The sequence below is a fragment of the Lithobates pipiens genome, unplaced genomic scaffold, assembly GCF_037356315.1.
Source record: "Lithobates pipiens isolate NorthernLeopardFrog02 unplaced genomic scaffold, aLitPip1_a1.2 Scaffold_13, whole genome shotgun sequence".
NCBI classification, from domain to species: Eukaryota; Metazoa; Chordata; class Amphibia; order Anura; family Ranidae; genus Lithobates; species Lithobates pipiens.
In genome coordinates this window covers 32,916,211-32,932,124 of record NW_027507718.1, presented here as the reverse complement: position 1 = coordinate 32,932,124, position 15,914 = coordinate 32,916,211, and the positions used below count along the sequence as shown (strand labels likewise).

The window sequence follows — 15,914 nt, the reverse complement described above, 5'->3', positions numbered from 1 at the left end:
TTTTTTTTTATATTGCATATTTCCTACCAGTCGACGAAGATGTTTCTTCAATCGGCTGCAGTGCTGTATGACAAGTTAAATATCATAAATTTAGGTAGTCGCCCCAGCACTGTTATCAAGCACATGCAGATCCCCACTATGGGAGGACCAGCTCCGATGGCTCTAATCAACAGAATGGGCAGTAAGGCCACAACCCCTTGGCAAATTTTTACAATAGTGTATTTAAATAACACCATGAATTTACACAGCGATTTACATACTGTATATATTGCACATTCACATCAGTCCCTGCCCTCAAGGAGCTTACAATCCAAGGTCCTTAAGTCATGTTCATATATACACATACTTAGCCCTTGTACACACGGACGGAGATTCCGACAACCAAATCCGTCGGATTTTGTCTGGCGGATTTTGTACGGCAGATCTTCTCCGAAACTGTTGCATACACACAGTCGGAAAATCCGATCTTTCAGAACGTGATGACGTAATTTCGTTACGATGGGACTACGTTCAGGCTAGTAGCCAATAGCTTTGATGTAGGAATTTGATCTGAGCATGCGTGGCACTTTGTCCGATCGGAATTCTCTACACATGATCGGAGTATGTCCGATCGGAGCAGTTTGTCGGAAAATATTTCCAGCAAGTTGGAGAATTTGGTCCGACGGATATTCCGACGGAAACAGTCCGATGGAATATCCGACAAAACGGTCCGATAGGACACATTCCGATGGAATCTCCGACCGTGTGTACAAGGGCTTAGACAGGCAGGAGCCAATTAACCTTCCAGAATGTCTTTGAAGTGTGGGAGGAAACCAAGGTACCCAGAGGAAACCCACACGGCTCAGGGAGAACATGCAAGGTGAACCAGTTGCAGCACCCTGTGTTGGCTGACGTCACTCTGATCATTCTAGCATCAGAGGTGTTTCATCTCCCCACCTGGAGATTGTACAAAATATGTAATTTTTGCACTAGAAGGGTATGAAAGGGTATTTTCACCGTGGGGGGAAAAAAGGAACATCCCTCCAAAAGAGGACCAGTAACAAGAAACCCAGTCACTATAATATTTAAAACCTGCTCCATTGGGCCTCAGATGTTTGGGACTGATTGGATTTTTTTTTTTTTTTTTAGGATGCATACAGAGTGCGTTTGGGAAACCATCTAGATTGTTGTTTGTGTCTGAGGCTAGCAGAGTATTTTATTTAAGGCCTTTGCAAAAAAACATGACTAGGAGCATGTTGGCAGTGACTTCAGGAAACGAGACCCTGTGTGCCACTGGAAGTAACACTTCTGCAGAGGGAAACCACTTTGTAGAAAACCCCTTTTAAAATGCCTGGATATTGGCATTGTATTTAATAAATAGGCTTGTATATCCATAGAAAGTATTTATATCGGTATGTCCATTTTTATTTCTTTCAGAATTTGGTTTGCGCCTGGGCAGCCAAATTTTCATTAAGGAAATGACCGACGCTGGTTTAGCGACACGAGATGGAAGCTTGAATGAGGGAGACATTGTTCTTAAAGTAAGTATCTAGGTATGCTATGGTTTATAATGGTGTGTGTGTGTGATTGTTGATCCATTTCACGCAGAAGTTGTGAGTCTGTGATGAGACCATTGGCCCCTTCTTTTTTTTTTTTTTTTTTTGTGGTTCTTCAAAAACACACAAAACACTCAATCAACTTTAAAGTTTCCACCTCTTTGTCTTGGACATGAAGTTCAGTACAAAGTCTGTAAGAACATTAAAAATAAACAGCATTCATAACTGTCATCTAGATATAAAGGAGACAGTCTGTTCTAAAGTACACTTGTCCATTTATTTTTTACAGAATTCCAGAGGTACTTACTGTATATTCACATTGAGAGGTCTTCAACTGGCTTTACAAAATCAGTTATAGTAACATAACTAATTATTAAACCAACACTTGTCACAAGATACATCCCTTTTAACCATTCAGTTACCCCCATATACTTTGTCACACTAGTCTAGAACAGTCTGCACAGGTACCCCAGCCCCCCTGCATTTCTTGCTCTCCCAACACCCAGTCATATTTTTTACCCTTGAAATAATTATTGGGTGACCAGAGACCATGGGGCTAAGCCTAGAACAGACAGCCATGGATCCTATAGTTTATTAAACTTGTGGGAAAATCCCCTATGGTGAAAAATTTGCTCTTCTTTTGGGAATATGGCGTTTACCTGATTATGCCACTCTTCCACAGTGGCAGGGTTTGGAGATATCCACTTCATAAGCGTGCGAACCAAGAATAAAGGCCTAGAGACAGGAACTTAAATTTTTGGGGGCTATAGTTCTTCCAGACCTCCTAATAGACAAAGAAGAGGTTCTTGAGCTAATAGTTTTTATATGTCATATTGATGGTACTCACAAACAGTTGGGACATTTCCAGCAAATATGTAAGAGGCTGCTTTTCCCTGACATCTTGGACTATCTCTAAGATGCCTCTGAAAAAGTTGGAAGGACGCGATATACCGGTATTGTATGTACAATAACCAATTGCATCGGCCTTTCAGAAGGAGAACACGGCCACCTGCTCCAGCAGTCTTTGTCAGCTTTTCTCCACATTTGCCTCCAAGATCTCCCAACCACATGTTTTTTGCAAAGCAACACGTATCTGCCAATATGACTACCCTGTATGGAGGTATACAAATGTTGTTAACTACCTTAACATTGTTTTATACAGTTGCCACTGACAGAATACAATTATTATGAGTAGACATACTGTATACGGTACCTACAGTATGTCCAACTTCTTACAATTTATCAAAGTATTTTTGTTCCCTCTAGTATTGTAGTGCTGTTAATATTTTGAAAGGTAGCTTCATATTTTATTAAAACATATTTCTGAATCGGATTGCATTACATTTGAAGCTAGAACATTTGTTAAAGTCCACTTTCCTTTTTAAATAACTGCTGCTGTCATTTAAAATGGAAAATTCATGCAAAAATGTAGTGTTTCCTGTCCTATCTTTAAAAGAGACATATTGGATTTAAAAAAAAAAAATAAATAAAAAATCATACTTCCCTAGGTGGATGCAGCATCTGTCCCCCGCCTTCTTCACTAAGGCTGCAAACTGACTGATCAAACATAGCAGATCGCCCAGTTCTCCCCACCGCTCTGAACAGAGAGCTGGGAGTGTCAGTCACCGCTCTCTGCTCTGCCCCTCCAGCACTCACTGGAGCACTGGGCTGTGGAGGGGGCAGGAGCGGCTGGCTCAGGCTCTCAGCGGCCTGCTGAGAGGTCCATGTGCCGGTCCAGGCTCCTGGGTGGATCCCGACCATATGGCCGTTATCTTTCCCCAGCCTGGACCTGCTCTGTGACATCAGCTGACAGCAGGCTTAGGAAGGAACTGCATTCCTGTGATCCACAAGAGAAGTACAGCCAAACTAGCTTTGGCTGTACTTCTTTTTATTTAAGACCTCGTTCACAGCATGTGCAGAGAAGTGAATTTTTTTGCACGCCTTCTGCAAGGGCACAAAAAACAAAACAAAACAAAAAAACAATTGTTCTCTATGTGCCCATTTCACATTACAACATTATTATCACGTGCAAAAAAAATTTCTGCACAGGAATCTGCACTGTGTATAAAACTCACTGAACCGTGCAGGAGAATTGATGTAAACTTGTATCTCTGCAAGTGAAATCTACACGTCGGTTTCCATCAGTTTTTTCTGCACATATGGTGTGAATGAGGCCTAAGGAAAAGCTTTGGCTCCCTAAAAAAAAAAAAAGTATACATTTTATTGCTACACAAACTATTTGAAACATTTTAATGTCTAATGCTGGAAGATTCTGTCACCATACATACATACGTTTTTATATACATAACATCTTACACATACATACTTGCATAAACCACCATACATACACCTAGGCTGAAAGCTTCTCTACACTCAGGTGCCCATGTCCCTGTCTTCACCGACGCACATATGGTAGTTATGCCAATGTCCTCTCCCACAGTCATAGTTGACACGCATCAAGACAGGAAAAAGTGCTTTCCTATATACTCTGCATACCACTGTGTCATGGCTCTCTCCATGGTCCATTTTTCCCCATATTTTGTTACCTGACTTTACACTGTCAGCACACACTTCATCCTTTCTCCCTGATGTTTGAAGCCCTCAGGTACATTCTCAGTGCATGTATATGATCTGTGTCCATAATACTTACACCTTTCAATGTATCTGCACTCTATCCCTGATCTGCACATCCCAGTTGTTTTTGAAACCCATCCTAATTACTGCACCCATCCTTCATACTTTTTACTATACAGTAAGCTATGCTCATCCTACAGTCCAATATCGTGTGGCTGCTCAGTAAAAAAATTAAGGGGGAAATCCTAAACTAACATTGCTTCTATCACTGTCCTCTAATAACGGATTTATTTTCTACTATAGATTAATGGCACTGTGACAGAAAACATGTCCTTAGCTGATGCACGGAAGTTGATTGAGAAGTCAAGAGGAAAACTGCAGCTGGTGGTGCAGAGAGATGTCCAACAAACTTTGATCAACATTCCTTCTGTGCATGACAGTGACTCTGATATAGGAGGTGGGGACTGTGTGTTTGTTTTTTTAAATCATTATTTTTGGTGGTCTTTTATTGGTGGCGGTCTGTGTAAAATTCTCCATTGTATAGGTGGTCAGTGTAAACTATTATTTTTTTTTTTTTTTTGGGGGGGGCGTGGGCTGCTGCCTAGAGGTGCAGCCTTAAAGGTAATTTCCCCATATGAATAGAAGGGGTAGGAGAGGAGGGGGAGCCCCCAATAATAAATTAAATGCACGGAGAATATAGTTTGTAAACGTTGGGGGCGTGGCCTGACCTCTGTTGAAGATGGCAGCTTAATCTATTAGCTCCCGCTGACGAGGACATTTTTCGGCACCTAACGGAGGCTTTTGCCCTTACAACCTGCTCAAAACTATGGGAACTTCTTCACGCAGCTCATCGGCTTCCCGATCGCGTTCTCCGAGAGACGAGACCGACAGAAGCCAGCAGCACATACCAGAAATGTTCCGCTCCTATACCTCAAATATGGCGGCCTCACGAGGCCTGTCTGCACAGGCCGCAAGACACGCCAGCCCCTCACAGAGAAGTTCTCCGCGATCGGATGAGGTGATTCTCACCCCTCACCACCAACCGAGCATCCATGACCTGAGATCAGTAGCAGCCGATATCAAAGATTCTCTAACAGCGGCCTTGACAAGCGCGATATCAGATTTGCGGATGGACATTCAAGCTATGGCGACTCGCATCACCGATGTGGAAAAGACCGCATCCACACACTCCTCGGTCTTGAAGAAGGCTTGTCAGATTATTGACACACATACTCTACAGCTCCGGGATCTTAACCGACATACCGAAGACTTGGACAATCGTGGCCGACGCCACAACATCCGTCTAAGAGGCCTCCCAGAATCGTCGGATTCCGTCAACCTCAAGGCGGATGTCATAGGAGTGTTTAATACTATCCTGGAGCGGCCTTTAGATACTCCGATCGAGTTAGAACGCGCGCATAGGGCTCTACGTCCCAAAGGTAAAGATTCGGATCCTCCACGAGATGTTATATGTTGTGTGGTTGATTACGTTTTGAAAGAGGACATTTTGCACAGAGCCAGAAGGGCTACCGAACAGATCACCTATAATGGCGCCCAGATCTCTCTATTTCAAGATTTGTCCTCCATTACTTTGCAGAGGCGCAGGGAACTCCGCCCCCTTCTAGACACTCTTCGCGCCAAAGGAATCTCCTATCGCTGGAGATTCCCCTTCGCTCTGTCCGCTTCTTCTGGGGGAAGATCCGCCCTGTTAAGGGTACCGGAAGATTTACGGCACTTCTGCGAAACGCTGGATATTCCGTACACGGAGGTACCCGATTGGTACGCCGAGTTCCGCCCTCCTTCTACAAGGCAAGCTGATACTTATGCGGAACCAATGGACTATCAACGCTCCCGCTACAGAAGACGTCGATCACCTTCGGATCAAGGGCATCTTTCCTCAAGACACGGAGCTGACTCTGATACTACTCTGCAAAGAGCTCCCACTTCCAGGAGAGCCCGTCGAGACCGTTGAACTGGATATTGATCGTCCTAATGGGGTCTGAATCTACTGACTTTCTTCCCTCTGCTCTCTCCTTTCTTGCTACTTTTTTCCTCCCTATTAGTTCAGTATTTCATACTTCCTCTCGCTGGCTGCTTCCTTTCTCTCCACCAAGTCCTTTGCCTCCTCCTAGTTCTCTGGCTTTTACCTGTGACTTTGCACTTCTCTTTATCCCATATTATAATCTGCTATTATCTGACCACTGGACTCTGTGACCCACCGCACTGTCCCTAATGACTTCATTTAATCTTTAATCGACAGTGTTTGCTATGTCTTGCATTCAGACTATCGGTCCGTAGCCTTCAATTCTATTTTACTGTTAGGAGATTAGAATCATCGGTATGTATGATAGCAGACACTGCTTCGTGGGGAATTTTTTTTTTTTTTTTTTTTTTTTTTTTTTTTGATGTATAGGACCCTAAGTTTGCTATTGCCCTCGGATACTTGACATTTTTCTCTATGGGTACAATAGTCGGTTTAGATGCATACCCTTAGATGCAACTTTCTCCAGGGTCCGGGGGTGGAGTGGGAGGGAGGGGACCTTAGACTATGCTGTTCCCTCCCTCACACTACACCCTCATTGTGACTTTATTTTTTCAGCTTTCCTTACTCTCTTTTTATGTATCCTCATTTGGTATTTATTTTATCCTTATTCATGTCCTTCTTTTTCTTTACATAACTGATTACTTCTAGCTGGGATCATTAGGCAAATTCTTCAATTTCATGATAGGTCGCACTGTTTTTTGACCCCCCCAGCTAGATACATGAGTACACATCAGAACTCGGTCATTGTTTTGTTTTTCAAATATCTCCCCAGAGCATACATCTCCTAGAGCACATACTAATTGTTACCATAGTTATTATTGGTCCATTGTGATCCAGTTATTAAATGTGATAAGTGCTTTTTATTTGTTGAGTGACGAAGCGGTTGACTCATTCTCTGGTGGTCTTTTTAGCCATCTGAGAATGAGCATGAATCCCTCTTGCGGGGATCTGCTAACTGGGTTCTTTTTCTCTCCTCGTTTGTATATTTGTTAAATGTAATTTTTGGTGGGAATAATACACTCCACTTTCTTTTCGGACATATTAGGCCTACACTATACATAGAGAGCTCCAACACTACTATAGTGCAGATTGTTGTTATTTGACTTTAAATGTTTCCTTAAAGGCACATGCCCCATGCGTGCCTATTTCATATTACTTAAAGCTACTTTGAGGCAGTTATCGCTCTCGCTCACTGATGAATAGGAATCGGGTTCCTCATATGGGTGGCCAAAGGATGCTCCTCCCAACAAATTTCATCACTTGGCTTCCCTAACTCAAGGACCCCAGAATATCTGGGGTTCCTCTTTTTTGTTCTTTAAGTCCTCTATCAGCGGGATATTTGACATTTGACGTTTTACGTTTTCGTGGTTTTGTCGTTTTCGTGATTTGTTTTTTACTATTTGTTTTTTTCGCTCATTTTTTGAGCTTCCACCTTCGACAGCTTAAGGCTTTCTCCCTTCAAGGTGGCACTTCCATGCTGAAATTAATTGCTTTCTAAGTCTTTAGTGCCCACCGACCAAAACCGGACACTGGTCTCGGGGTCTACCCCGTGACTTTCTGTGGAAGTGCAAGCAGGACTTGCATTTCCCCGGCTTAACTTTAGAGAATTCCTAGTAATATCTAAGACATTCTCTCACCTCGCAGCTTACTGACTGCGGGTCCCGTGGTATCCTTATCCCTCCCTTTCTCTACCCTCTATCTGTTTCTTGTGGCGGGACTCCAGCTCCCTTCCCCCTGTGCACTCTCTTTGTGCCTCAATACTCACCTAGCCGAAGTCTGCAAGACATTTTGTTGAGCACTACCCAAGCTTGATTAATTTCTACTAGGTGAACGTCCCACTCCGCACCTTACGCCTTTCTCGCGATTAGCTCACCCACATAATGTCCACTAAACACAAACTAAACACGCGGGACTCACTCAAAATAGTTTCTCTAAATGTGAGAGGTCTCAATATACCTGAAAAGAGATCTCAAGTTCTGCTTTTTGCCCACAAATGTAAAGCAGATTTGGTTCTATTACAAGAAACACATTTCAAATCTAGCTCTATTCCGAAACTCTCCAACCATCGCTACCCACGTGTATACCATGCCCCCAACCCTCTCATGAAATCTAAAGGGGTTTCGATCCTTATAGCCAAAACATGCCATTTTCAAATTAGTGAGACCATGATAGATCCTGAAGCTAGATTTATTTTTTTGAAAGGTAGCCTAGGAGACAAACGTATTACTGTAGCCAATGTGTATGCTCCGAATACTGGCCAACCAGCCTTTTTTAATTCAATTTTGAAGGATTTATCTTTTTTCCAGGATGGTATGCTCATTTTAGGAGGAGACTTCAATGTCCCTCTTAACCCGACTCTTGATTCCTCCACTGGTACCTCTTCACTCCCTTTCAAAGCGTTACGTGCCATTAAAACACATCTACATGAGCTGTGCTTACATGACTCATGGCGAACTCTGCACCCCCAAGAACGGGACTATTCATATTTCTCCACCCCTCACAATCGTTACTCCAGGTTGGATTATTTATTTATCACTCAAAGAGATTTACCTTGCCTCTTTTCTGCAACCATAGAGGCCATGTATATCTCGGATCACCATCCAATTTCCATGACTTTGCAGCTCACAAACAATCCGCACACACCCCCGATATGGAGATTGGATCCGGCACTTTTGTCAGATCCGGTACTAGCTTCTTCTTTTCAAGAAAAGCTGTCTAACTATTTCACAGATAACCTATCCCCCACAATGGACCCCATGTCCATTTGGGAAGCCCATAAATGTACAATGCGGGGAGAATTCATGCTTGCATCGGCTAAAAGAAAAAGAGAACGACAACATGCCATATCCCAGCTTTCCACCCGTATTCGGTCACTGGAAAAAGCTCACAAGCTTTCATTAGCTACGGACGTACATAAGGACTTAGTGCAGGCGCGGCAGGATCTACTCCACATTCTTAATTCCCAGATTAAAAGGAATTATATGCTTTCCCGTAAACTTTTTTATGAATATGGAAACAAATCAGGCAAACTTCTAGCGAGAGCCCTGAAAAAACAACACGCAGCTAGAACCATTCACTCCATAGTGGATGCCAAGGGGACTAAAATGGTTACAAACCACAAAATTGCTGAACAATTTGTTCAATACTACTCCAATCTCTACAATCTTCGTGACACATTACCTTTACAAGACCAGACCCATAGAAAACTTCTCATTGACAAGTTTCTAAGTGAATACGCTCCGGCCCCTATCTCCCCAGAAGACGCTCTTTCCTTAAACACCCCCCTCTCAGCCCAAGAATTGGAATTGGCTCTTAAACAAATGAAGCCTGGGAAGAGTCCAGGTCCTGATGGCCTGACGTCATGCTATTATAAAACCTTCATTGATACCCTAAAGCGACACTTTCTAGCTGCCTTCAACTCTTTGTCCTCTAGTAAACCACCCCCACGAGATTCCCTCAGAGCCCATATTACGGTCATTCCAAAACCTAACAAAGACGATACACAAGTGACAAATTATAGACCTATTTCTTTGCTAAATGTTGACTTAAAAATTTATGCCAAGATTTTGGCAAACCGTCTCCTCCCTCTTCTTCCCCAATTGATATCTCTTGACCAAGTTGGCTTTGTGCCGGGAAGAGAGGGAAGAGACAACACGATTAAAGCTATTTCTGTCCATCACTGGCTGACTTCCACATCACAACAAGGTTTTTTTCTCTCGTTGGACGCGGAGAAGGCGTTTGACAGGGTGGCTTGGGATTATATGGAAGAGGTATTACGAAAAATCGGACTCCCAGACCGTTTGCTTTCTTTCATTATGGCGTTGTACGCCTCTCCCACTGCACAAGTCAGAGTTAACGGCCAACTGTCGGGCGCCTTCTCCGTGTCCAACGGGACACGCCAGGGCTGCCCACTTTCCCCCCTATTATTTATTCTTACACTGGAACCCCTTCTTCGTAAAATGCAATCTAATCCCGACATTAAGGGGATCCAGACTGGCTCCAAAATGCAGAAAATTGCGGCTTATGCTGACGACATATTGCTTTTTCTTACTGAACCACTTGTCTCTATTCCCAATCTTCTTAAGGATCTGGAGGATTTTAAAAAGATCTCCAACCTACAAATCAATTTCTCAAAATCGGAGGCGTTGAATATATCCTTAAACAAAGACATAGTTACATTATGCCAACGAAACTTTCCATTTCGTTGGACCTCAGCTGCCATTACCTATTTAGGTATCAAATTACCAACCAACCTAGGCAATTTATATTCCCTTAATTTTCTCCATATGCTTCAGACAGTCCAAAGTGACCTTAAAACTTGGTCGACAGGTCTATTTTCTTGGTTCGGCAGGGCATCCATTATCAAAATGAATGTCCTACCCCGCCTGCTGTATCTCTTCCAGACGATTCCACTCCATATTCCCCCAACATTTTTTAAGTCATTGCACTCCATCTGTGCCAATTTTATATGGGCTAGTAAAAGGGCCAGAATAAGTTTCTCTAGATTGACTCTCCCGAAATCTAAGGGGGGAATTGGATTACCCGACTTTAGGAAATATTATTGGGCAAGCCTCCTCACTAGAATTGTGGACTGGAATGTCCACTCCCGCTCCAAAGCCTGGGTACAGACGGAAAACGCCTTCTCTCCCTACCCAATCAAATCTTTGCCTTGGATGCTCCCCGAACATATCCCCCGTACATGTACTCAACATCCCCTCATCGCTAGTACTTTACATGCCTTCCACACAATCTGTAATACTCATCATGTATCATCCCACCATAGTCCGATGACTCTAGTTAACAATAACCCAGAATTCCCTGCAGGACAATCAAATACCTTCCTTTCCGGTTTTTGGCAATCTCCTGACATTAGAGCTATGGATTTCTTTCACAACTCGCAATTCCGCCCATTATCAGAGCTTCCATGTCATCCTTCGGGTATCCCCTTCCCAAGATGGGCATATTTCCAAATAAGACACTTCCTGATGGGGAGACTTTCTAAACATGATTTTACTAGGCAACTCACTCCGTTTGAAATTTTGTGCAATCAATCTGAACCACAACGTCATCTTATTTCCAATATATATTCCTTGTTTTTCTTGGATCAAGCTCCGAAAGACAACCTAGCGGTTCGCAACTGGGAAACTGATTTATCCCTGACGTTATCGGACTCAGAATGGTTGAACATCTTTACACATATTCATAAAGGATCTTTAAATGTATCTGTTCAGGAAAATAATTTTAAAATTTTCTCCAGGTGGTATCTCACTCCAGATAAACTTCATAAAAGGTCCCCTTCCACTTCTCCCTCCTGCTGGAGATGCTCGGGTGGTACAGGTTCATTTCTACATATTTGGTGGGCTTGCCCTCGCATTCAACCATATTGGATTGAAATCCATCGTTTAATTTGCCAAATTACCACACTCTCTATAGATTTTTCCCCTGCCATGATGCTCCTACACCACTCGACCATCTCGATGAAGACTTATCATCGCTCTTTGGCACAACACTTGTTGAATGCAGCAAAAATGTGTATCCCACCATTATGGAAATCTTCAACGCCACCTTCAATTTCTGATTGGATTAAGAGAGTCTCCAATGTTGCGGACATGGAAAATTTAATTTCGCAGGCTAAAGACACCCCATCCAAATATTGGGCCACTTGGGCTTGCTGGCTTCATTTTCGTTCATCAGATGAATGTTCCAAACTGGTAGCTGGAGTCCCCCCCACTTCTAGCCCCTGAAATTTCTCCTGTTTTCTCGATAATCCTACACCACTTGTGTTCTCTTTCTTCCCATTGTCAGACTGTCCTCTCTTTCCTACCCTCCACACATACTTTTGTTTTTAAGTTACACACGGTGTTATAGAAATTAGTTTCTAATGTTTTCAAAGCACCTTTCTACTTTAAGGTTTTCATGTCATTTATATCTTCTCTTTGTACAACATGTTTTAACAGTTCCTGGGAGGCAGTCTCCCGGGATTGTTAGGAATCTGATTAATAGACATGTTTTGGAACTTTAAGCCAAACCATTAAGTTAGTATTAACTTTCGCTGGTGCTTATTTACCTTGTTTCAGCTACTTCTGCTTTTGGTTATTTACTCTAAGTCAACAGGCTCTTTGTTCATGCTACAACAATTGTCTTACTACAGTTCTGTACTTTGCTGTTACATTGTACGGTTGTGTTTTTTTTTCTGTATTACGATTCCTTCAATAAAAGCTTTTGGAAAAAAAAAAAAAATAGTTTGTAAACGTTTAATGAAAGTTCAGAACCTGGTTAGGCCAACGCATTTCAGGGGAAAAGACTCCCCCTACTTCAGGGCTACTACTGTTTGTAGATGGTGAGCAGAGAAAATATCCGAATCGGAGTTGCTCAATGATCATTGCATTCGCAGTGATCACAATGATCATTGAGCAACTCTGATTCGGATATCACAAACCCACCATATGTGATTTTCTTCGCTCACCATCTACAAACAGTAGCGGGGGGCGGAAAGTCTTTTCTCCCGAAACGCATTGGCCTAACCATGTTCTGAACTTTCATTAAATGATCACAAACTATACTCTCCGTGCATTTCATTGGTTATTGGACGCTCCCTCCTCTCCTACTCCCTTCATTTTGATTTTCAGCGTAGAATCCCCTGTTACATTGGTGGGTTAGTTTAAATGCTTTTATTATATTGGTGGTCAAAGTAAATCCCCCATACACTGATGTTCAATGTAGAAATCCCCTGTTTAGATTGTAGAAAGCCCCCGTTACATTGTTGGTCAGTGTAAATTCCACTGGTATGTCACTGATTGGTGTAGGGTTCCTCCCTACATTGGTGGTCAGGGTAAATTCCCCCTTACATTAGTGGTCAGTGTAAGGTCCATCCTTGCATTGGTGGTCAGTGTAGAAATCCCCCATTATATTGAGGGCTGCTGTAAGTGTAGAAATCACTTGAGCCAGGTGGTGACAATAGGGCCACCCATGGTTCAAATTTCAGTTGATTCGGCAGGAGTCATGTACGGCCAGCATATGAATTGTAGCTAGCTAAACAAATTCATATATTCATAGTAATTTTTTGCTTATGAGCATCCCATCTTTAGATCTGTTTCTGTTATTATTTTGTTATTTATTTTTTCTTAGTGCATATAGTATTTTAAAATGAAATTGTTTAATAGGCTATTGATATTCCTCTTTTAGAACCACACCCATTTTAAATGATTGCCACAATACTCGTAATTAAAGTGCATTCTCTGCCCACAATGGCTTGCTGGGTACACAGCAAAAAAAAGTGTAGAGCGGCAATAAAGTATACTGTATATGGTGTCCTTGTGTTTTTTGAGGACCATATCCAGTATCTCTAAGAGGAAATATATATATATATATATATATATATATATATATATATATATATATATATATATATATATATATATATATATATATATATATATATATATATATATATATATATATATATATATATAATTTATTATAATAATAATTAAAAAAAATGTAGATTTTTTTTTTTTCTTATGGCGTCTATTCCTTGTTGGCCAGACCTGCAAGATGCCACTGCCTCACTGCTCACTCTCATGTGCATTTAGGCAGCATTTCAAGTCATCAACAAAGTAACTCTAAGAGGAAATGATCTTGGGGATTCTGCCGCTGACCCTGTGTGGCTCATCTAACATAGCCATGAAGTCTGTTGTAGTTGTTATTAATATCTTTGTTAATATGAAAGCATTTGAACTATTTCGACAGATATTTCTGAGATAGAATCCAATCATTCTGGCTCCCCTGTGGAGGAGGTGAAATTGCACTACTCAGACTCTCATTCCTCCAATGAGAAGCTAAAAGAAAAAACAATGTAAGTAATGTTATTCTTCCAGCACCATAGTGTGAGTAAGGATCGCCATAAAGTAAAAATGGCTTTTATAATCTTTTCATGCTGTCTTTCAGCTCTAAAGAGGATCCACCCAACCGACTGACGAAAATGGGAGCCATGCCTACTCCTTTTAAAGTGGTGAACAGAGCTGAGAGCCCTGCTCCTGTTAGTATAAGCCCAGTGGTTCCAGAGAGCAGCCCAGAGCCAGTGCATTTAGAAGACCTTCCAGGTTAATACAGTCTTTCTATTTGTTTTTTTGCCATTAAGGTTGCATTATTATTTCATGGTGACATGCCTTTCTTGGTGATTCTGAATGAAAATATTGAATGCAGTTGTAAACTCTTTTACCTACTATGTGAAAGGTTATTGCATAGAGCGGCCCTAAAACATCTCTTCTGGGGACCCCTGCTGGCGACCCCTCCTTCTGTGTATGCCACCATGGGAATACGTTTCCTACGGTGTCACACAAGCTCCCATGCTGGGTTATGTGCATCTACAGACACACACAGTGTGGCTCATCCCCACCTAACCTCACTTGATTTGGCTGACAGCAACAAAACCCAATTACCCTGCTGTTATTAATCTGTCCTGTGAGACCAGAGAGAGCAGATGGGCACAGGTGGATTAGTACACTACACAGGTAAGTATTGGGGGGGGCAGCTACTGAAAGGTTTGTGTGTTTTTTTGTTTTGTTTTTTACCTTAATGCATAGAATGTTTTAAGGTTTAGAACCATTTTAACAAAATATGAAATCAACAGTGAGGTTTAGTGACAAGCAGCTTAACTGGCACGTTCACCAATACTTTTTCAGGTAGAATTTTCAGTACAAAATTACTTTGGACTAATATTAGGCCATTATCAGTTCATTTAGCCTCATCCTCACTTTTTTAATGCTTAAGGATACTAGGGCTTTAATGACGTTAAAGTATATTGATTTCATATTTCTTGCCAATGTTTAAATGCTAATAGAAACATGTCATTGAAAATGTGCACACATATACAAGGAAGTTTCTGAATATTGTGTGACAACATAAAAAAAGAAGAAAGGAAAAATTGATGTAATGACAACTTCCTTTGAATGTGCTTCTTTAACTTGACTTAGAGAAGTATTTCTTTCCATGATCCAGGATTTTTCTTGTATACTAATTTCCTTATACAGCACTTGAATTGGTACTATAGGTAAGAACAATTAAAGCAAAAGTTTTTTTTTTTTTTTTTCATTTTGAATAGAGGAAGGATGGGTTATGACCTGACAGATTTTTTTTTTTTTTTCCATCTGTGTCCCATTGTAGAAATTTCCCTTCACTTCATGTGCCATAGCCAAACAGGAAGTCAGGGGAAAAATCCCTGTAAATTAAGGGAATTCCTTGGGGACTCCCAGGTCATCAGAACAAGTGTTCCCATTGGAAGATTTAGCCTCTAATACTTTTCTAGGGATAACCCAAAATTTGTGATTTTCTTTTACTTTCACTTTCAATAATGGTATACGGGACAAATGGAGAGGGTGAATCTCCTTAAAGTGGATGTAAACCCAATGTCATCCTTTCTAAACTACTGCCATAGGGGTTATCTATAAGGATATACATGCCTCCTACATGTATCCTTACCTGTCAAATGTCTCCCCTCTGTCTGCTATGAGACCCGAAAAACTGCATATTCTGTGGGTGGGTCTGTTGTCTGGAGCTCTGTTGTCTCCCCTTGTCAATATGCATATTCTCCTGTGTATTTCTTACACTGAACTTCTGCTAATGATCTCTAACATCCAGTGAAAAGACAGATAAGTAACCACATGACTTCAGCATGCCCAATCATGCTGAGGTGGGGAACATCCAATCCTGGCAGAGCAGCAGAAGAAAGGAATGGGAGGGAATTAAAAAATAATGCATGT

At 41.6% G+C, this 15,914-nt stretch overlaps 1 protein-coding gene across 4 annotated transcripts in view; it reads left to right on the top strand.

Annotated features, from left to right (window-relative positions):
* The window catches only part of TJP2 (tight junction protein 2), a 165,186-nt gene that overhangs the window by 100,507 nt on the left and 48,765 nt on the right, over window positions 1–15,914 (top strand). For all 4 annotated transcript variants that reach the window (XM_077474973.1, XM_077474970.1, XM_077474972.1 and 1 more), the window contains 4 exons: window positions 1,417–1,520; window positions 4,413–4,566; window positions 13,903–14,008; window positions 14,101–14,255. In XM_077474973.1, coding sequence (XP_077331099.1) covers window positions 1,417–1,520; window positions 4,413–4,566; window positions 13,903–14,008; window positions 14,101–14,255 — 519 coding nt within the window. The remainder of the gene's footprint in view (window positions 1–1,416; window positions 1,521–4,412; window positions 4,567–13,902; window positions 14,009–14,100; window positions 14,256–15,914) is intronic.